This window comes from Ctenopharyngodon idella, chromosome 24, assembly GCF_019924925.1.
Source record: "Ctenopharyngodon idella isolate HZGC_01 chromosome 24, HZGC01, whole genome shotgun sequence".
Lineage (NCBI taxonomy): Eukaryota > Metazoa > Chordata > Actinopteri > Cypriniformes > Xenocyprididae > Ctenopharyngodon > Ctenopharyngodon idella.
In genome coordinates, this window is record NC_067243.1 from 22,745,514 (window position 1) to 22,769,415 (window position 23,902).

The window sequence follows — 23,902 nt, forward strand, 5'->3', positions numbered from 1 at the left end:
GACAGTGTGAACGTGGCCTAAGTTACCGAAAGTGAAACTACACACAAAACCCCTTAGCATAGCGGCTCTCTCGCACTTTATGATGTGACAGTCAACTAGTTGTCCAGTCCTGTTCCGTTCACACAGCGCAAATTTTCCAAGAATGCAGTTGTGAGTCCTGAACATTGTCACTCTCGTAAATAACTGTACTGTGTGTGAACGTAACCGTATTAAGGACTTAAATACAGGAAAAATACAGGACTGACAACCGTATTCTGTTGCTGTGTGAATGTGGCCTATGTGTAACTTGGCACGCAATATTCTCATTCTCGTGGATTTCTTTTGACATGACAACGGTAAATGTTACCGCACTTATGACGTTGTGTTCTTTTCCATTGCGCGTGCACAGTGTCGTGCGTTTTTAAATGCAAGAACACTTTCTGTCTGAATGGCCTAAAGTTATGATGTTGCCTTTGCAATCACCAATCACTCTAAAAAAATTGCTCTGTATAGTACTAAAAGTGGTTATTTGGCTCATAATCATAGGGGAACCACTTTAAATGCTGTATAGCACCAAATCTCAGTGCTTCAGTGGTTCTTCAGCGGTTCTTTACTGGTTCTTTAGCGGTTCTTCACTGGTTCTTTGGGATGACTGAGGTGCTAGATAGCACCGCTACCATATACACTGTAAAAAGTAATATGCTCTATCTACTCAATGAAATTGTAGCAACAGATTACAAGCAATATTATTCATTAAATTCAACATATAAGAATTGAGTTAGAATTAATCAAATTAATTCCTTAAGTCAACCATTTAAAATGTGTAAAATTAGCAAACACCATTACAAAAACCACAAACCGACATAAAAAGCAAAGAGTCAAACTGCCCAACTAAATAAAACACCGATCACCATAATAGTGACCAAACATTTTCAATAAAATCAACATCAACATCTAAACCTCTGTTAATTCTTGTGTTTCTCTTTCCTTCAGTGACAGAATCACTGAAGGAAAGAGAAACACAAGAATTGTGTCATCAATTGTGTTATCAGGTGTCTTCAGTGTTGGCAATTAAAAATAAAGAGTTCTTAATTCATCTTTGTTCTCTGTCTGTTATTGAGATATTTTGTTTAAATTTTACTTAAATTTTACTCGTTTTAAAGGATTGACATTAAGGAATTAATTTGATTAATTCTAACTCAACTCTATTTGTTGAATTTAATTAATAATATTGCTTGTAATCTGTTGCCAAAATTTTTGCGGAGTACATATAGCGTATTACTATATACGGACCTGTTAAGCCTCTGTATGGTTCTTCAGCGGTTCTTTGGGGTGGTTAAGGTGCTATATATAGCGCCACTGCCATACAAAGAACCTGTTAAGCCCCTTTAAAGGTTCTTTATGAGCCAAAGAAGCACTGTTTTTGTTGAAGAAATAAAATGCGATATGGCACCTCTTATGGGTTCTACATAGCACGATTTGACAAAGGTGCTGTAGAGCACCTTTAAAGATATGGTGCAACATAGCACCAAAAGTGGTTCCTCTATGATTACGAGCCAAGAACCACTTTTAGTGCTTTATAGCACATTTTTTTTAGAGTTAATAATAATCCATTAACTACAAGAATGGATTCTGTGCGGTAAAGCGTAACTTTTCAGATAGGCTGCACTTTCAAGAGAAAGAGATTCGCCTGATTAGAACCTTGTGTAAATAGAACCAAAAATTCTTGCTTTATTTCATTTGTTTTTAATGTAATTTAACAGACAATATTTATTGATAGATATGTGCAAACAAAATTCAGAAATAGGACTCATGTACTTATGATTAAATTCTTTAAATGCTAATATTTCAGTCTGATGTGTAGGAATGCAGGACTGATCAGTTCTCGGGTGTCCTACCACCTGAAGGCCGCTGAATATCGGCCTTTCTTTAGATCATTAACTCTATATTTACATAGTTTTACTTTCCTGAATACCAGTCTATGACCTTGTGAGAAAAAGTCAGGTTATACAGAGCATTAATAGGTGCATTGTGACAACTGCCCAACTGATTCCCACACAACATTCCATGATCTTTAATAAAAGTCAAACAATTTACTAATGTTCATTCATCATAGCCTACAGTACTGTTTTCCAGAGAAAACAATGTTGCTCTCATATGCTGTGGCGAATAGATTAGTAACCTTGACTTGCAGGGTTTATTTTGCATGTTATGCAACTTTATGCAATGCAACACTGTCACCCATGAGTTTTATCTAGTTCTGTATGTATAAAGTGTATAGCATTTATCATAAACTTATTTCAGACCTTAAACTATTTCAGTCTTCACCTAAAATCCATTATAAAAAAGATTAAATGTTTAAACCTATGATAATCTAAATAAAAAATAAAATAAACTATTTCAATGTTTATGGTGTAAAAACGTTTTATATAATATTTTGTTCAATTATGGCTCACAAACAATTTTGCTCCTAATAAGTTTGCTTATAAAGTGTCAGTGAATTAAATGCTTGGAGATGAACACATAAAAAAAAAAAAAAAAATCAAGTTAATAATAATTTCTCACTGTTTCCAATCAAGCTGTTCAAAGTCAAATTATGTTTAAAAAGTAATTTGCATCACCATAATGTCCATTACAAAATGCTTTTAAACACTATAACTGATGGAAATAACAATGTGGCAGACATATTCAGAAAAAAAAAAGAACAAAAATGACAATTCTTCTGTGATGAATGTATAATCACTGTAGGGAATTGTTTGTAAATCGGAGTAAATTGAAAATGTTTCATTTGCAGAAAATGAATTTATTATGCTGAAGAGTGTAATTCAAACTTTTACCGCTAGATGACAGACTTTCACTGTAGCAAAAACGACCAGTTAGTGCTCTCCCTCCTCCAGAAGAGGGCGCTCATTTAAAGACGTTCTACACTGTCATTCATCCTGTATTTTACTGCAAATAAAATTTGAACTGTACAATTAAAGGGATAGTACACCTAAAAATGAAAATTTTGTCATCATTAACTCAACCCTCAAGTTGTGCAAAATCTGTATGAGTTTCTTTCTTCCGTTGAACACAAAAGAAGATATTTTGAAGAATGTTGGCATGCAGACTGTTCATGAAAAAATACTATAGTAATTTATGTAAATACTATAGTGTTTTTGAACCATACTATAGTAAAGTACTTTAATTAATTTGTTGTGGTAATTCTATAGTTGCTGTGGTAATATAACAACTACAGTAATATAAACAAATTACTTTACCCAATACTGTAAGTTTTCTGCAACTATAGGGATATTATACTACAAAAAAAAAAAAAACTACAGTATTTATTACAGTTTATCAGTTCACTATAGTTAATACTATAGTATGCTGTAGCATTCATTGACAAAGTGTTATAAATACTATAATATATACAGTATACTACAATTTACTATAATAAATACTATAGTATTTTTGTACGTAGCCACTGACTGCCATAGTTGGGGGGAAAAAAAAATACTATGGAAGTCAATGGGGCCCATCAACTGTTTGGTTACAGACATTCTTTAAAATATCTTCTTTTGTGTTCAACAGAAGAAAGAAACTCATACAGGTTTGGAACAAACTGTGGGCGAGTAAACGATTTTTAGGTGAACTATCCCTTTAACATTGCCATTAAATGTATGCCAATTTGACCCGCTATTAAGTATCACCCTAGTATTAGACTAAATACTAGCAGTAGCCTATTACACTAAAACTTAGTTCACTTCCTAGTTAAAAGAAACAAAATAGCTCGAAATATCAATATCGGTTTTATCTCATGTCTAGCGAGTGACCTACAAAGTGCGCACTAACCCTAACACGCAGCTCTCTTTAAAACCTCAGTGTCCCTTTAATCTGCGGATCAGCGCGCTGACGTCAGCTAACCCCCTGGGCCACGGGCTCCCATTGGCTGGAGGTGACGTCAACGGCATTTTTTTCCTCCTGAACCATGACCTCATCCTTAGTTCATTTATAGTGCCTAAGTGTACCTTCTGTTTTCCCGGCTGGCTAATATCTACTATCGCTTATCTCTCTATTCGTTACGGCGTCACTCGCTGGCCCAGATGCGCTACAGAAGAATGACTGGTTTTGATGGTTTTATTCGCATGTGACAGCAGTACAGACTCATCCAGACTCATGATTAGTATACACTAGTGACGTCTGCTGGCGAATGGCTTCCCATCGGAGCACAGTGCCCTACATGGAGAGCAGCTGAAATACTCGGGATCAGGGCAAACGGAGGTGAGTGCAGGCTATGAAAGGGGCGTATTGATATTTGAGACCTCACATTTAGGCATATGGCTTTATTTGATGATAGTCGAAGAGCGAGTGTAGTTTTGGGGATGGACGTACTGGCGTGTATCGACCACTAGTCTCTCGTCTGGATGAGGGCAACGATGTGCCTCAATGACATGTTAAACCAGACTGTGGTCATTATATATCATCAATCGGCCATCATTTATTGTTGAATAAGGCACTGTATGGTCATCGTCATCTCATGCGTAAGAATTGCAGGATTAATGACAAATATTATTGAATGTTTCTCTTCTGATTTGAGTGAGGCTTGTCATGTGTGTCTACATTGCAGTCTGGTAGCTTTGTTATTATTGTCCTCTGGATGTCCAGCATCAGGTTTATATAGGCTAGTACATTTAATTTACATAAAGGATTTTTCATTATATATATATATATATATATATATATATATACACACACACACACGCGCGCACACACATACACATATATACATAGTCAAACCAAAAATTATTCATATATTTTTTTATATATATATTTTTACTAGTGGATGTAGGACACTATAGTTCATTTATGTAAGTGAGGATAGCAAAATAAAGTAAACTGTGACATAGTATACCCAAACATTCTTCATACAGTGGACTACCAGTAAAATTGATTAAAAATTTGGAACCAAAAATTATTCAGACACTTTGACCTGACCATGTTTTGCTTAAGTGTTATTTAAGATATTTTTTTTCTGACACAGTTTTGTCATATTTTATTACCTTTTACCTAATAAAAACTTACCTTTTACCTTTAAAAAAAAAAAAACTATAGTGAATAAACTGTATTAATGAATGAAATGTTCAAGGTGTCTGAATAATTTTTGGTTTGACTGTATATAAAATATGATATTATTTATTTTTATCATTAATTATTAACAGTATCAACAATATGCTGTTGTTATTAGTGATGATATAACAGCATAATATGCATTTCATTTTATATATTATCTATGTTGATTATTTAACTGATAGGCATATTAACATGATGTAATAATAAAATAACAATAATCATACTTTTTAAAATATATATATGTATAATCAATAGAATTATTAAAAATAAATATTAACATCATAATATATAACGTATATTATGTTATATATACAATATATTATTTAGTTTGAATACTTATTATTAACAGTAATAATAATGTTATAATAAGTAATAATAATAGTAATGTTGTAATTATTGTTATTAGTAATAATATATCAACATAAAAATAGCAATAAATATAAAATATATTTGTATTTTTAATATATATATTAACATTAAACAATACTTATTATTTTTATATTAATCAATATAATCATTGAATGATTAATCATAGATATTTGCATTATAATATATAAAATATAATGACGTGTAAAATAAAATATGGTGTTATTTATTTTGATCATTTATTATTAACATTAATAATATGCTGTTATTATGATATATAATGTATATGTTCTCTAGTGTATAAATTAGTTTTATTATTACATAAAGATAGCATAAATGTTCTCAGGATAGATAGATAGATAGATAGATAAATGCCGCATTATTCTGCACAATATTACAGTATTTCTCCTAAGACAGGTCTGGAGACGGATGTGGCACTTCAGGGTTGTAGTATGTATTAGTGCGACACTGTACAGTGTGTTAACCTCAGGCTGCAGGTTTAGATCTTGCTCTGTGTTTTATTGTAGTGATTATGATTTGAGTGAACGTCTCAGAAGAAAAAGTTTGAGATCATTGTCTTGCTTTATGGTATATAAGGACATATATACCACTGCATTGATTTGAAATGCTGTGATATATTTTTGTGATTTAAAATGTCATCAAACTAAAATCTTCTTGTGCCGTAATGCAAAAGACAGATTGGCTCATGTTACCAAATCCAGTTCATCACAACAGATGATATCACTGCAACAATGATTAACAAATGCATGCAGGCTCAGACAGAACAATGGTCTATATCAACGTGCGTATGGCACAGAGTCCAAATAAGTGATGTCATCCATATAGTTAATAAATAACCCGGATTAAGATATTTTGCTTTCCTTTATCTTCCATTCGGTGATGTTTGTTCGCTGTTGTTCAGGTGCAGTCTGTCATTATAAAGCAATCGCTGTCACTTTAAATAGAGACGCGCTTCCCTTTGTTTTGCTGTCATGGGCCATTTCAGCTAAAAAAAAAAAATCCTAGATTTCTTTGTCGTTTCCTGACATGCTACTCGGAAGTAGTATCGAATCCCTGGAAATCAATAGAACAGATGTTCGGAGTGTTTCTTGCTTTTGGGATGTGAGGCGACAGCCTCCGCAACCCATCCGCATGCCCAGCCAACTTTTTTCCTTTTCCGTTTTTATATTCCGTTGCCATGGCAACTGTGTAGTCTCACTCCGTCTCTACATCAGCACTTTGCACCACTGTTGTTTATGCCGGTGTTTCTGATGAAGTCAACTGTGTTTGGAATAATTTCGATTTTTTAATGTTTTTGAAAGAAGTCTCTTCTGCTCACCAAGCTGCATTTATCTGATCAAAAATACAATAAAACAGTTACATTGTGAAATATTATTACAATTTAAAATAACTGTTTTGTATTTGAATATATTTTAAAATGCAATTTATTCCTGTGATCAAAGCTGAATTTTCAGCATCATTACTCGAGTCTTCAGTGTCACATGATCCTTCAGAAATCATTCTAATATGCTGATTTGCTGCTCAGGAAACATTTAAAAAGTTTTAGCTTAATATTTTTGTGGAATATTTAGCAAGGATGCATTAAATTGATGTGATTCATCAAAGAATCCTGAAATAAAAGTATCACAGTTTCCAGAACAATATTAAAGGGGACCTGTAATGCCCATTTTACAAGAAATGAACCGCACAGATCATTTATTAAAACTTGTCAAATTTGCCCCATTTGGGTGTGAGCAAAAGCACGCCATTTTTGTGTGTCCCTTTAAATGCAAATGAGCTGCTGCTCCTGGCCCCCTTTCCAGAAGAAGGCAGAGTTTTAACAGCTCGTGCTTCGTTTGCTTAACAACAACAAAACTGGAGAATCTCACGCAGCCAAAATGACAATTGTCAGTAACGGTGTTCAGCCTTGCAACTGGATGTTTCTGAATGGTTAGTGGTAAATTTATGTAGCTGCTGTGGAGTTGATTCAACTCATCGTCACGCATGTGCCGTCATGTTAATCTTTTGTGCGTTGAATTGACCCTCGTTTGTGAAGCAGTTCGGCGTTAAATGACCACATGGCAACAACACTCTTCTCTAAAGCAGCCCAACATGGCCTCACCCACTTTGTTGCGTGTTCTCGGCAGCAGGGTTTGTGTGAATTTTGGGGTTTGTGATGTCACCAACCCGGGAAGAAGCTTGTTGCAGTCCCTACCTGCCGTTTGTTGTAGTCCTTTAAAAGCGATTTCTGTAAAAGAAAATATCTCCTGTTGCATTGAACTTTGAGCGTCGTAACTTTGCAGACGTTGTTTATGCTCAAACAGCAACATTACACACTAACTAAAGTTAAAAAAAGTGAAATCATACTCATTTTGCTGTATTTGCCTTGGTGAGCATAAAAGACTTATTTCAAAAACATCCAAAAATCGGAATAATTCCAAAACTTTTGGCTGGTAGTATATAGAGCGGGAAAAAATGCATGAATGCTACAACAATGCAACTAAAATAACAAAGCATGTCACACCTTGTCGTCTTGGAAAATTCAAGACAGGTGTAAATACTAAATAATAATCAGTGGCCTCGAGAGAATACACACCTGCTCATTTCGACATACACAGTGTCAAACTGCAGTGCACAGCCTCCCCCCCCCCACCCTGCAACTCGAGTTGTCAAGCCGAAGGAACGCCATTAGACACATGCAGCGTCAGCCTTGTTATTCTCTGACGTGCCTCCACTTCTTCATCTCATCCTTGCAGGCCGCGGGGGGGCTGTTGTCATGCTATCGATCGTCCGATTGCAGGAGAGGTTACAGTGAGGGTTTCTTTTCTCCAAGGTGTGGCTGTACATCCTTCCTGTGGAGTGATTCGAGACAGAAAGGTGGTAAGGAGGTTTCTGTCTCTGGTGGATTATTGCGTGTCTGGAATCCTGCATGTGTTTGTGTTCTGGTGAGATGCTGGTTATGGTTACTTATGGTGACTGGGAATGTGATCAAAACAAAGGCGTCCATGTTGGGATGCTGGTTGCGTGAGGCTGGTCCTCTGGCAGCGTCGCTCGTACTGCACTGGGTTTGTTTATGTGGATGTGATGTCAAACGAGCTGTTTCATTATGAAACTGATGGATGATTATTTGGCTTACAACTGTTTAGAGAGAAACACTGGAAGTGCAAAGTGAAATGGAGATTGTGTGTGTGCATTTGTTTATGTTCTTAAACATTCTGCTGGAATGCTTGTTTTACTTCCTATATAGCAAAAAGTCATACATATGTGTGTGTGTGTGCATGTATATATATATATATATATATATATATATACATACACACACACACACACACACACATACACAGAGACTCTCAAACACACATTTATACATCTAAATGTGTGTTTGAGAGTCTATGTGTATGCCTCAATCTCTCCCTCCTGATTTCTGCATGGTGCTGCAGATATCTCAACGTCGCAGCATCACCCTCCCTTAATGCAGCAGCAGAGAGAGAATGAGAAATAGAGGGAAAGATAAAGTGTGAAAGTTTGATTTTTGAATTCAAGGTTATTATTGTTAACAAAAACTATTACAAAGACAAAAACAAGCAGTAAAACAAATATTTTCGTTAAGTCATATAAAATAAAAACATTTGCTTGCAAAAAATGTAAACAAACTGTAAATGTGCTCTAAAATGTTAACAAAAACTCAATACATTTTCATTGTTAGTTTTTTTTTTTACTTTTTATATTTTATTTTTTTTGTTTTTTATTTTTAAGTAAAATAACAACTAAAACATTTGCAAGTGAACAAAAGCTAAATAAACTATAAATGTGCCTAAATGCACATGAAATCTCAATAAAACTGTTAAAATGTTTTTTTTTTTGTTTAATTTTTAAGTAAAATAAAAAACTAAATGTTTGCGTGTGAACAAAAACGAAAACTATAAATGTGTGATAAAAACAGTGTTAATTTCGTTGACGAATAATTTGTCATAATTTTTGTCAACAACATTTTTTCACAGACGAAAACGAGACGATGACTAAATAAAAATGTGTTTTGAATGACTAAAACTATGACTAAAATCCACTCTTATTTTCGTCAACGAATAAAAACTAGACGAAAATGATAGAGAGGGACGATTTGGGAAGATATCCAGTCAGGACTGCTGTCCTGTGTGGAAGATGCGCACATTTGAAGTGTAACATGCTGATCTAACCGCGGGAAACGCGGCGCTGTTGCGCGCTTACAGGCTTACCCAGCAGCAGTTCAGACTGCTTCGCAATTAATGATTAGCGCACATTTATGCCAAGCGATTGCTTACAAGCTAATGTTGATGAATTATGACAATGTTTACTACACGATGTTTATATAGTAATATGTTTTAGACGGTTGTAAGAATGCATATTTAATCTCCCTCATCTGAACTTAAATGAGCAGCCTGCTGCTACAGTTCAGACTGCAGACATTTCAGAATAAGTGTCACGGTGTATGCGGGATGGTTTATAATTATTATTTTTTCCTGGTCATTATTGTTATTTTGTTTACACAATAAACTGTATTTAACTTAATTTAGTTTCTATTTAATTCATAGTAAACTACTGTATCTTCTGTCACAGGAAGGAAAGACTAAGAACATTATTTGACACATTATTCAATATATTTTACAAGTATAAGGGTTATTATAGTTAAACCTAAAACCATAAAAAAATCGTCATTACTTCAAATAAACGTTAACTGAAATAAAAAAATAAAAAACTATAATGACATTTAAAAGCAAAAACTAAAAGACACAAACACAAAAAAATTACTAAAACTTTTAACTAAAATTACAATGAAAACTATTATAGTTTTTTTAACAAAAACTATAATAGTACCTCAATGATAAGTGTGTCAATCCCTGACAAGTACTGAATTGAGCTCTCTTTCATGTCTTTTTGCACTTAAACGGTCAAAAAATATCCGTTTTGGCAAGTAAAGTACAGGTGGTTGTCTTAAGTGAACATAACAGTTTGAAGAATATCAGATGTATATCAGTGTATTGGATTTGTGTATTGTTAGAGAAATGCTTACTTAATGCATTACAATTTAACTAAATTAGATTTTAGTCGACTAAATCTATAGTAGATTTAGTTGACTAAAATCTAATTTAGTTAAATCTTATGATATTTAGTCTACTAAAACTAGACTAAAACTAAAACAATTTCCGATGACTAAAATATGACTAAAACTAAATGGAATTTTTGTCAAAAGACTGACTAAAACTAAATCAAAATTTGCTGTCAAAATTAACACTGGATAAAAAAAAAAAAAAAAAAAAAAAAAAAAACTTAATAAAACTGGATTAAAATTGTCTTATTTGTTTCTTTATAGTTTTTTGTTGTTTATTTTTAAGTAAAATAAAAACCAAAATATTTGCAAACAAAAACTATAAATGTTTATCAAAGTACAAACAGAAACTCTTTAAAATTGGATTAAAGTCTCTGTAGTTTTTTCATAGTTTTTGGTCATTTTTTTTGTGAGTTTTCAATGAGCTGATTTAATTAATCTCTTAAAACTAGGGTAGGCAATGTTTTTCATAAACACTTTTTGTTATACAGGTTGAAACTCTCTTAAAATTCTGATAGCAATCAATAATAGAAGTGGTCTAAATATTTTAAAATGTACATATATCTTCTGTGGAAATCTCAAGACCAAAAAATGTTCATCCAATCATTGCATTCGGTCCGAATTCAATGATAGGATGCTTACCAACCTATATATTTGCATACTCCGCATACTCATCCGCGCATTCCGTAAGGCTATGCAGAGTTGTAGACAATCAGTCACCGAGCACCACAAACAAACAGCAGACATCTTTTACAGTTCCTCCTGAACCAAAACAACAAGTTTATGCTGCGTTCATGCCATGTTGTAACTACCGTAATTAAGAGATGGCAACCCGTGACGTTCTATTCGGACCTATTCACGTCCTTAGACTGGATTTATTCAATTCTATGGCAACACTATCAATGCCGAAATGAATCTGCAGCAGTCAGGTGGTATGCTCTTTAAGTTGTTTACATTCATTATTATTGTAATGTTATGTGCTTTGAGACATGAGGTAATTTAACACTGTCTCTCATGACGCTTTGCAGACTCTGCTCTGGCTGTGAGCGTCCATATGTTTTGGAGGAGGTGTCGCTTTGGAGAGTGCTCCGAAGGGATTTAATGCTTTCAAAGCTAGCTTGCTATTGCTAGCCTCTCTGAAATTTCCTACCCTAACTTTGAGCCTTACTTTAGACTATTGTATTGTCAAAAGAACGAACCATTTAGACAAGAAGCAACTGTCTGATCATCATGTAAAACATTTCACCCAAAAAAATGACAATTATGTCATCATTTAGGCCCCGTTTACACTAGTGTGTTTTAGTTTTAAAAAGCATAACTTTTGCTATGGTTACGCCTGTTATGCTGGCGTTTTCAGCCCTTGAAAATGGAGACTTTCGAAAAGGCTGCAGAGCCCATTTTAGTTTGAAAACGCCGGAGTTGCGTTTCAGTGTAAATGGACAGAAAACAGAGAATTTTGAAAACGATGGCATGGCTGGCCACGTTCACTCTGCGTATCCTTGAGGGCCATGTAAACAATAACATGGAGACTGAACTGCAATCTTTGCTGGCTTTGTTGTCATTTTTAGCAACCATTGTGCAGTTAAACTGCATTTTTTTAATACTGCAGCTACCTACACGCGCAAAAGACAACAAAAGACAACGCACATACCCAGTGTGCATGAACAGTCATGTGACATGCGTTTTCAGTCATATAGTGTAGACGGTGATCGTTTCTGAAACGCTGTGGAAACGCCAGTGTAGACGAGGATCGTTTTAATTTTAAAACACCGTTTTAAAACGAAAACGCACTAGTGTAAACGTCGCATTACTCACCCCAATGTTGTTCCAAACCTCTATGACTTTCTTCTGTGGAACACAAAAGAAGATATTCTGAGAAATATTCTGTTTTGTTTTTTGTTTTTCCCGTACAATGGAAGTCAGCAGGCACCAAAACTGTTTGGCTCCAAGGTTCTTCAAAATGTCTTCTTTTGTGTTCCACAGAAGAAAGAAGCACAGGTTTGGAATGGCATTAGGGTGAGTAAATGATAATAGAACTTTAATTTTTGGGTAAACTAACCCTTTAAGTATTGTTCGCACCGTTATAGGAAAATGGAACAATTGGTGGTGTTGCGTTATAAGGAATGAAACCTAAAACTATTGAAATGAAATTAAACTGAAACCAAAACCATTTGAACCATTAAAACTACTTAAAACTAAACATAAATTTAAAATAAAAGTACAAAACAAAATTAAAGCTAGTTAAATTTCAAAAACTTTAATAACGTTGCTTACAGTCTGGTACTTGGCAGTTAGAGGAGAGCTTATCCTGATCATCTGCTTAACCTTAACCACAGCCTTGGTTGTCTTCGTTCTGTGTCCTATCTCTGCTTAGTTGCTCACTAACATGTGGACAATTCTCTGTAACTTCAGTGAGAAGGTGTTTTTCAAGGTAACTGGTTATATGTACTAAGTCTTCGGTCTGCCATTGGCACCAATTCTAAACCAGCAGAATTTGTCATAGAGTGACATGTTTGTCCAGTTTTAGGAGAAAGGTTACCTCTTTCCACTTTCACTTTTGGTGTGGTTAACCTTCCATTAGTAAGTCAGTGGAGGAGGGTGACAGCCAACACCATGTTTTTTTTATGACGGTGTTGCGTAGACTAGACTTCGAAGGAATATGACTCACATGAGCAACTTTGTTTGAGAATATTTTATATTATGTAGGACTTTGATCATCTACTATGATATTTGTATGTGTTTTTTTTACAATGGTAACCATTTACCAGTTTCCATTTATTACAGTACTTTTACTACTGTAAAATCATAATGCCAAACCTGTATGACTGTGAAACACAAAAAAAAGATAACATTGGATCCCACTGACTTACATTTGTATGGACAAAAACAGCTGAAACATTTTCTTTTTGTGTTCTTCTTCAGATGAAAGTCATACAGAATAGCTAGGTTTCCATCCAAAGTTGCAAATTTAACTTATGCGCACAATTAGAATATCGCATAAGACATTGCGAATAAAGCAGCGTTTCCATCCCATGTGTTCAGGAGAACAAAATCGCTCACTTCCTGGGAAATTGGCGCAAAATATCTATAATAAAAATGGAAATTGCTTCAATTGGGGAAGCCACTGTGGCTCTTTTTTAAATTATTTACGCCTCAGAGTGTGCAGACGAAACTCAATAAACGCTATCATGTTATCTTGCGTTTAGAGGCAGATGCCTGGTGATTGGGAACGCGAACTTGTGAGACAGTTCGGAAAGGTAATCATTAGGGGTGTAACAATGTTCACACCAAACCCAAAAAAAATGCAATACACCACCCACGGTACTCTTATGGTGTACCGAACACCCCCCGGCCCAGCCCTGGCCCATTGTTGAGGTTGACCTCAATTTATCTTTTGTCACAAAACTAATTTTTCTTCCTTGACATTTAATTAAATAGTAATTGGGGGTGTAACGGTACACGTATTTGTCCTGCGATTTTTCGGTACATCTTATGTGTACACAACAAATACAGCGTTGTAGCCTAACCACCAATAATCGCAATAAGCTCCGCGTTTTGTTACTTTCGATAAGGAAGTGTAATCTTTCAAATTCTGTCCATTTTATCACAAAATTCCAACAAATAAATGCCGTTTTGATGCTCTTTAATGTGGCGTGACAGAGCACTGTATAGGCGCCTCATTTTAAGTGGAAACGCGGAGCGCGAGTTAACGTGATTATCTCTTCATCTACTAGTTACAGAATAAACATGAATGAACATCTAAAGGTATGTTAAAAGATACAACTTACGTATCATATCTTGTATAATCAACAGCGGAAAGACATCAATAAAACAGCTTGTAAACAATGTCACGCTGCATTACATTTACCTCAGGCAAGTCATTCAGTGTCCATAGCATGTTAGTTCGCCAGAGAAATGAACTCTTTCGCTAAATATATGCACTATATTAGCTTATATATTCATTATATTTTACTTAACCTGTTAGTGATGTCTTGATTTTTTTTTTTTTTTAGTGTATGTTTAAATAAATCTGTCATGAAAATCACAGCCACTGTGTAAACGATTATATTTCAACAACGAATTGGAGTAAAAACTTAATTTCTTAGTTAGATTTAGAAGTTATGCAAACTGCCTTATGTGCAGTTTACATGTTTGCATACAATTTGTTATTTGAGTGTTGATTATTATATCTAAAAATAAATAGCAACTGAATTTAGGCTAATAGTTTGGGCTCTTTAATATTATAATAATGTGCAAGAAAGGGCTTCCTATGTAGTTTACAGCATTAGTAGAGATTTTTTTTTTTTTTTATCCTTAAGAAACTTTTAATTATAATTGAATTCATTTAAAGACAGAAACAATTTGTTCAGTAAACCACTGTTTAATAAAAAAAGCAAATTTATGTTTAGTTTTCTCCCCTCTGCTGTACCGAACCGTGACTTCTAAACCGAGGTACGTAGCGAAGCGTCAGTTTTGTGTACCATTACACCCCTAGTAATTATACCCTACCATTTTAATGAGAGAATTTGGCTCAGGCATTTCAGAACGACCAAACTAACATTTGAGATTCTGTGCGATGCGATTGGTCCACAGTTATCCAATCATCTCCTCTGTTGAGGCAAAGTCACATGAGTGTTTTTTGTTGCTCATTGAGGGATTTATTTGGTAAATGTGTTTCCATTGTAGTTTATGCACATTTCTTCTTATTGGATGAAAAAAAAATCTACCTCTATCTAGTACATATGTTTTTTAAGCTTATTTTTAGAATTTTTGGCATTTCCATCCAGGAATTTTTATGCAATATCTCAAAATTAAAAAAATAGGTGGATGGAAACATAGCTAATGGCATGAGGGTGAATAAATGATGACAGAATATTTGGGTCAACTTTCCTTTTAGAATGAAACAGTTACATAACAGTAACTATGGTAACCATGGTAAAGTGTTGTATGGGTTGCGACCACAACCTTTTTTCTCAGCTAAACTGGGCTGTAGGTTTTACTGCAAGAAAGTTATGGCTTTCTATTCATACGATTATGTGAACCCACTGCAGTGTTGCTGCTGCAAATGAATATTCCCCTCATCCTCAACTGGCGCTCGGTTTAGTCTTTTACTCTGCATAATGTAAACGAGTGAGCGGTTTGGAGATTGACGCATTCAGAAGGTCATTGCATACTCAAGCAGTTCCTGCTCTTTCAGGCCTGATCAACACTTCACCCCACTCATACACAGTCATAAACAATTCCTCTCCCTCCCTCACAGATGCCTTCCTCCAACACAGATGCACGTACATTGAATATATAAAACTGCTTTCAGTCTGCCAAGTGGAATATTTAGGTTAAATGTGCCTCTGCAATAACAGGATTATTGAAAAGACTAAATGTGATCCTTGCAGCCGTGGCTATAAATGGCACATTTTTCCAGTCTTGTTACATAATCTGTATTGGTTCAGTTTCCTAACATCACATCCTCTCTGACTGTAATATAAACAGGGTCAGTATGTAATATATCGCATATTTCCGATAAAGATCTGCTGAGCTAGAATCAGTATTGCCATTCATAAAATAATACTGTGCAAGGAAAACTTAATTTTATGAACCTACAGCTTTATTATGGCCACATTAGTTTGTTGGTAATCACAGATTTATGCAATATACCTTATAATACATACAGTAAAACTATGGTAACTTTATCATAATATAGTTATTTTGATCATAATTTGATAAAAATGTTTTAAATATTAAATATCAGTGTAGTAATGACTGTTTTTGTATAATACAGTGAATGAAATATTTTAAAATGAAGGATTTTTTTTTTTTATTATTTGGAACATTATAGTCACAATCTAAAATAGATAATTTATTGCTAATGAATGATTGTATCTGGGTCATTGACGAATAACGTTTTTAAAAGTGTAAAAAAAAAAAAAACCTAATGGAGATGTAATTAATTTAGAAGTTTTATTAAGTGTTAACAATTAGATTATGTGGTTTTTATAATCAATTAACACTGCTTTTGTCATTTTTTACAAGATTGACAAAATTCAAATTTCGGTTTTACCGAATGACACTTTTGGTTATACTGAATGACGATATTTTCAAACAATGCTAACAGGCTGATATCTAGCTAGCTAGCTAGTTAGATTGCTAGCTATCTAGCAAAAGGACAATCAAACATTTTATATTTATTAATATAATATATTTTATATATAATTTATATATATTTTATTTATATGTGCATTTGTCCTTTTGTTATTCACCTAAGAATAGGTGTTATGATCACTGGCGATATATGAGAGGGGGCACTTGATGAATTTATTGAAGATTTTAGTGTGACAGCAGATGTTGCTTGGGCTGCAGCTGGCTTTCATACTCCCAGAGCTTAGTTTGCCCTAACGCAGGTGGTTCCTGTTTCATTAGTGTTGTTAAGGCCAGAAACATACGCAAATGCAGACGTGAATGCTTGGCCAATGAATTGCAATTACGCTGTATCATTGTGCAGACTTAACATGTGTTTTTGCACTATTGTGGTGGTAACAAACCTCAATACCCAAGGAAGCGATAAAGTTGGCTTTAAATGTTTGTGCCATTAATCTGGATGTGTTATTATTCAGACTGCTAGCTATTAACTGTCATTTAATTAAATTAACTTGCTAAGTAAGCTTCTTTTCCCACTGTTGCGTAGCTATGACAGTAGCTGATGTGAAAGAGAAAACTGACTGTAGAAGAATCTGAAGTCTAGTAAATCTGGAAGTTTACATTAGTTTACTCTAATGTATGATCAATGTTAAGAATCTACTTCATACTTTCCTATGAATTGCAGTGTGACAGAACATCACAGGGTCAAAGGCAAGGAAAAAATGTTTAAAAGAGCAATTTTAGAGGTTAAAGAACTGTATTCATGTTAGTTTTATATTGTTCTGAAAAACTTCTGTAACACTTTACTATTCTATTTGTTAGCATTAGTTAACTTCATTACATAACAAGAACTTAGAATGGGGTTCCCAAACGTTTTTGTTGGCCGAACCCCTAACACCTAAAATATTTACTTGGAGTACCCCTCTGAGATTTTAAGTTAATATTTCAATCATTTAACGACACATTTGCATGTTCACGGTTCTTTGATATTGGTTAATGGTCACAAAGTTGAGTTAAATATTTCTTTTTGGTGTGTTTTATTTTGACTTCGTAGCTGGACTTTAAAGTATTAATATATTAATATTAATATATTAATAAATATAATATATTAATTAAATATTAATTATCAGTGAAGCACATTTGGTTATTTTAAGATGTCTGTATTTCAGTTTCAATATACATTTAAGTACTGAGTAATATTAATTAACAACATATACTTATAGGGTTAGGTTAATGGTTAGTTGCATACACACAATTATACATAATTTACTGTTATTACTTTAGCAAGTACATGTAACATGTAACAAGGACACTATAAAATAAAGTGAAATCCTAGTTTTGTTAAAATATAGTAGTTAAAATAGTAATTTACTCAACAATACATGGGACCCTATTTTAACAATCTAAGCATATAGTCTAAAGCGCACGGCGCAAGTGCACTTAGAATCTACTTTTGCCAGTTTAACGACGGGAAAAATGGTTGGCCCTAAAAGGGTTGTCCCTATTCTCTTAATGAGTAAAGCATGTGTTTTGGACATAACGTCTCATCTCCCATTCCCTTTAAAAGCCAGTTGCGTTCGCGCCATGGCGGATTCGCTATTTACATAGTTGAATTTGCAAGCAGAAAAACTGAACGCTTCTCTAGCGAGGAAACGGATCTGCTCATGTGCGAGGTTAAAGCACGCAAGCAGACCATCTACGGGACAAGCCGGATTCCACCAAAGCATTTTTATCTTTATGCACACAATAATAATCTTACATTGTAATCCTTTTATTTTTAATATTTGGCATGTTTGTGTGCTGTTGCGCATCCCTGTGTGTGTAATAAGCAGAGTGTACGCACATTGTGCACCCACCTATAGGCACATATTACTAACGTGCTCTTTAAATAACAAATATATATATATATATATATATATATATATATATATATATATATATATATATATAGCACCATTGACTTTAGACCAGATTTTTGTTGGTCAATGGCACAGTCTATTTTAGTTACCTCAAAATGGCAACACGCCAACAATGCGCTTGAACACACCTTGTTTTCAGACCAGCACGCCCATGGGCGCACAAATGGGCGCAAATGCATTTGCTATTTAAACAACGTGGCGCAGGATGTAAAAATGATAACTGCTTCGGGCTGAAACTAGCAAAAAACGCGTCGCATCGTGCTGGGTGTATGATAGGGCCCATGATAACTTTCGTAGCTAGAATAATTTTCTTTTTACATACTTTTTGTTTGGGTCTAAAGATGTTTGTGACACATTTTCCTTGCATTCACTTTTCAGTCTTTGCTCTGATAGGTAATGTTTGCACAAATGCTGAAAAGAAGAACTAGCAGGAACAAACTTGTTTTTGTCCCATGTAATTTTTCCTTACAAGAAACAACAATGCTAATAATGCTGTGAAAATAATGTGACGAAAAGGCTAAATGAGATGCACCTTGCCCATTTATGATTGTTGGCGATTTGCTGCCTGAATTAAAACAATAAAAAAAAAACTTGCTTTTGTTTTTCCTCAGACACCATGCGCACCTTAATGCCTCTTTGTGACCCGTGTCAGTGATTTTATTATCACTGATCCACCGCCTCTGCCTTGGTTGTCGTTGTGAGCAACCTTCATCCAGAGAGGGCTTCTGGTACCTCCATGGCGGGGGAGAAGAGCCGTCGCAGCGCCATGGATATCAAGCGTCTGGCGGGTCTGCTCCAGCGTGGAGCCGGGCGATTGCTGGTCATCGACAGTCGGACTTTCTCGGAGTACAACGCCTCGCATGTGCACGGTGCCGTCAACGTCTGCTGTTCCAAACTGGTCAAGAGGAGGCTTCAACAGGACAAGGTGTCAGTTACCGAGCTCCTCCAACCCAACGGAAAGGTCAAGGTATCAAGTGTGTGTTTGAGAGAATGTGTGGGTAGTTTACGTAATCGAGAAATTGGGGAAATATGAGTGGCATTCAAAAGTGGTTGATGTCTGTACGCGGACAGCTGCAAGCCTTTGAAGGGTTCAGTTAACAATGCTGTTAGTTTTGTGTGGACTTCACAACCATGTCGCTTCACAATATTATAATGAACTAATGTTTACTTGTGAACACCCATTAAAGAGTCCGTGCTTTTGGCGCCAACTTGCAACATCTGCAGTCAAATTCATATGCACGTATAGTATTTGACACTTCCTTATGTAAAATGATTTTGTAATTAGGTGTAGTAGTCAACAGTCAGTTTGAAGAAAATTTTGGAGAAAACACAAATCAGCTACCCTTGATCTTCCCAGCTTGCTCATTTCTAAGTTTGGAGGACCACTATAGGTTTATTGGTTATCAGAGGCTCTGAAATCGGAGACTTGAGTTTTCCATGACTTCTACATTGAATATGACATCATTTTTCCCGCCCGACTGGCATGCCAAGTCTTTATATTTTTAGGCACTCTGTGAAACTGACAGAACTCTTAGGGGGAAATCCAACCACCGACAGATGTCACGTAAAACTCCATGCCATTGCTGATGAGGTCAATGGTGAAAACTGATCCGCCTCTATTGCTCACCTCGCTTTCCGAAAAAATTATGCCGCATAGGGAATGCAGTACAATTTTAAGTCACACCAATGATGAACACTGAAAGCAAAGACATGGTCTCAAACCTGCCATGACACAACACCCTGTTTTTGAGGGCATAGCTTGCCTTTTTGATTGCTGGTTCATGAAATCAGTTTTGTCAGTTCCTCATATTCATGTGACCAGCCTGTCATGCATGCAGTCCAACTTGTGCTTTTCCAGTTTGGCTTGCAATTAGAAGGTTTGCAAGCTTTTTGTAACCCATTTCAACTCTGTTTTTAGATACCATTTTTTTTTTGTCCCATCTATTAATTTACACAATTCACAATTACATTGACTTGAATACACCTCTTCTATGATAAGCACATTTTTCATTTCAGAATTTTAGGGTGCATTCACACTTGTAGTTCGGTTTGTTTGATTCATTTGGTCCGGACCAAAAAAGAAAAAGTCCTGGTCTGATTAGCGTTCAGATTGGCAATTTTATCACCGAACCAAAAGATACCGAACCTAAAGGCATAGGGATACATTCACAACCTGATTTTATGATTTATTGCCTATTTTGAGACGGAATTTACCGAACATCCAAAACAATGCTGTGTACTGAGGTAAATGCGCTTGTTGTATGTGTGTAGCCTGCATATGATGGTATTTTGGCCAGCTGGGAACTCGTGAAGAGCTTATAAAATGTGTAAAGGAGTCAAAACAGCGGCGGGAATCCATCCGTCACACATACAAATGATCTGCTGCGTGGAGACGCGCGTCTGATGCCTGTGATGGGCAAACTTGCGACTATGACGAAAAAAAAAAAACGATATGCGTGAGGATTCTGTCATTTTTAGGGGACTGGACGAATGTCCAGGGTGTTCTCCGCCCGTGGCTCAGGATGCTGGAATAGGTTCCAGCATCCCTGCAATCCCTGTAGAGGAAGTGAGAGGATGGATGGATGGATGGATGGATGGATGGATGGAATTTTTGGGTGGCATAAAGTGAGAAATGTCAGGGTGATACAACTGTCCTGATCTAATAATGAAGAAAAAAAGCCTGAAGAATGAAATGAAATTCTTAAAAAGAAATCAATATTAAGTAGCTTGGCATAATCTTCTATTATTATTTCTTTAAAAAACAACTACAATATTTTAACAAAGAATCATGCAGAAAACTAAACAAGAAATTATATGCCTTGAAACATATATTACATATAAATATAAACGTTTTTGAAAATAATGATTAAGATTCAAGGTGTGAGTTTTACTTTATGGTTACTCCACATGACATTTTTAGAGTCATTAAATTTAAACTTTTGGTTTTTCATAACCATATGAAACCAACATGAATACAAAAAGTATGTTTATAAGAATTTGGCAAATGTGTTTTAAACACATGTATGTCACAGTATGTCATTGTATGATTTAACTATTTGGCACCTCTTGATATTATGGTTACTTCTTAAAATATGTTTCATATGTTTTAGTATGGTGCTGGCACTGAGCATTTCAGCTCTGGGCCTTTGTGTGCTATTTGTTTCCCAAAAAATGGGCACTTTGATTCGGATCTGCTGGCCAAAACCAGTTCCATCTGAACTTAACAGAGTGGTACTGTTTTCTTGGGTCACTCTTTCGCTGCATTCCCCATTTCTTTCCACAGCCGAGCCTAGAGGCTGTGTGGCTTTTATTATCTCCCTCAGTAAAGAGGATAACACTTGTGATTAATGCAAGTCCTGGATAAAGCTGGAGCTATCTGGGTGTAATGGGGGGAGGTGGGATGGGGGGACAAATTCAGGAAACTCTTTGTTATTGGATGAGCATGACATCATAATCTTTAGTGTGGCCACTGACAGAGCGCTAGCTAAGCACGTGCAAATTGTCTACTCGACTAGTGCAGGATCCAGACAAAACCCTACCCCCTTCATCCTCCCCACTGCTTTGGACAGCTGCCATTGCCAGAAGTTGTGGCATCAATGTGTGAGCTGAAAGTAACGACATCACCGCAACCAAAGGCCACCAGTGTGGTCCATTGTGAGTGCGAATAAAGGAAGGAAGTGAAAGAGGGTATTAATGGATGGGTAGCACACATCCACACTGAGATAATGCCCGAGGTCCCCCATGGCTCTGTGTTCAGCCCATTTCAGATTACATCAGCGGAAGGCACCATATGCACCAATTGCCTGGCCTGCATTGTAAATGGGTCAGTGTTAAGTGCAGTAGATAGAGTGCAATGGTACAGAAGCAGGCCTTCCTTTGCAGCCATGAACAGTCTTGGCTTATGGTAATCTGTGCTGCTGAATGTTCCATTGAGCTGGTACTGACAGATGGCTATGTGGTCGCCCAGAGCGAAGACAGCCGAATAGGCAGATCTGAAGGATGTACAGATTGAACAATGGCCTAAGAAAGGAAGGTTATTATCCAGGCCTTTATCATCTACTCTTTGTAGAACATCACCTTTTCAAAAATGTAGAAACAAATACATTTTTCTATTTTCTAACAGAAACAACAGTGATGTTTTTCCATGCAAAACTCGCTGCCTTGTTAATAGGCTGATGCAAGTTGTTGGCAGGACATTGCTATGTAGTTTCTAGGGTTGTCTGAGGGGGCTGCTAAGTTGTTCTGGGTAATGGCTAAAACAAAAGGGGCTTTCGCACTGAATAATTCTAGGAACTCAGTTATATGAACTAGCCAGTAGGATAGCTCCCCGGGAACTAATGTCCCCCCCTGGGCCATGTACCTGGTTGTATTCGCACCGGGAATATGAACTTTGAATCTGCCGACAGCGGCTTCTTCAAGTGCAGCATTTAAAACGCTAAAAAACGTGGAATGGAGGATGCCGTGATCGGAGCTGTGTTTGTTGTGTGTCGTGGGTTTCGTGATAACGGAGATGGATGTAAATGCATAATCTACGCGACTGAAAGAGTAAAAAGTAGGGCTAAGAGACAAAATCTCTTATGACAACTTTCATATTGCCGAGGCGGAAAAAAAGAACACAACACTGCAGACAACAGGTAGGCTAAATGGCGTTAACGCTGTTTTCTATGTTCGTGAAGTAAATATGTTTACACAGCTTTTTAAAAATGCCAAGTGCTGGTGTTTGACATGCGTTTGACCAATCAAAGTACACTTACGTCACTGATAGATCCTATAGTGCTGGTTTAGACCCTACTCTGAAGTAGGAGCTAATTTAGTTCCCCCAAAAGGAGTTCCTAGAACTAAAATCATTCCTAGTTCTTGCGGTGCGAACATGGCAAAATCCGGGTACTTCAGCCAATAGTTCTAGGAACTTTGAAAAGGTTCTGGTGTGAAAACCCCTAAATGAGCCCATTCCCAAGTCCCTATGATATTCTAGCACCAAGGAGGCATGGGTTCCTTCATCAATGTAATTGAGCTGGATAATGACAATATAACTTTGCAATATCGACACTTACTGAACTGAACTGAATCAACATTGAACTGACCTGAGCTAAATAATGACACTAATGCCTTCTGTAGAGCAGCTTATAGCTGAATTGAACTTGCTTCATAATTGATGAACTTTGGAGCATTGACACAATTATTTAACTGATTTGAAATAAACTGAGCTACGCAATGACACTATTAACTAATGAACTGCTTTACAGCTGAAATAGAATTTTTCAAAATTGATTAATTTTACAGCATTAACACTGTTATTTTCCTG

At 35.8% G+C, this 23,902-nt stretch overlaps 1 protein-coding gene across 3 annotated transcripts in view; it reads left to right on the forward strand.

The window, feature by feature from the left end:
* The first annotated feature begins 3,953 nt into the window (after positions 1 to 3,953).
* Positions 3,954 to 23,902, forward strand: part of dusp8a (dual specificity phosphatase 8a) — a 54,206-nt gene continuing 34,257 nt past the window's right edge. For 2 of the 3 annotated variants that reach the window (XR_007928267.1, XM_051884109.1), the window contains exons 1-2: positions 3,954 to 4,242; positions 19,209 to 19,564. Coding sequence is in view for 2 of the 3 variants with exons in the window: in XM_051884109.1 (XP_051740069.1) it covers positions 19,334 to 19,564 (231 nt within the window). In the remaining variant the exon portion in view is untranslated. Of the gene's footprint in view, positions 4,243 to 8,155; positions 8,338 to 19,208; positions 19,565 to 23,902 lie in introns of those variants that run through there. The other variant, XM_051884110.1, reaches the window with a different exon arrangement.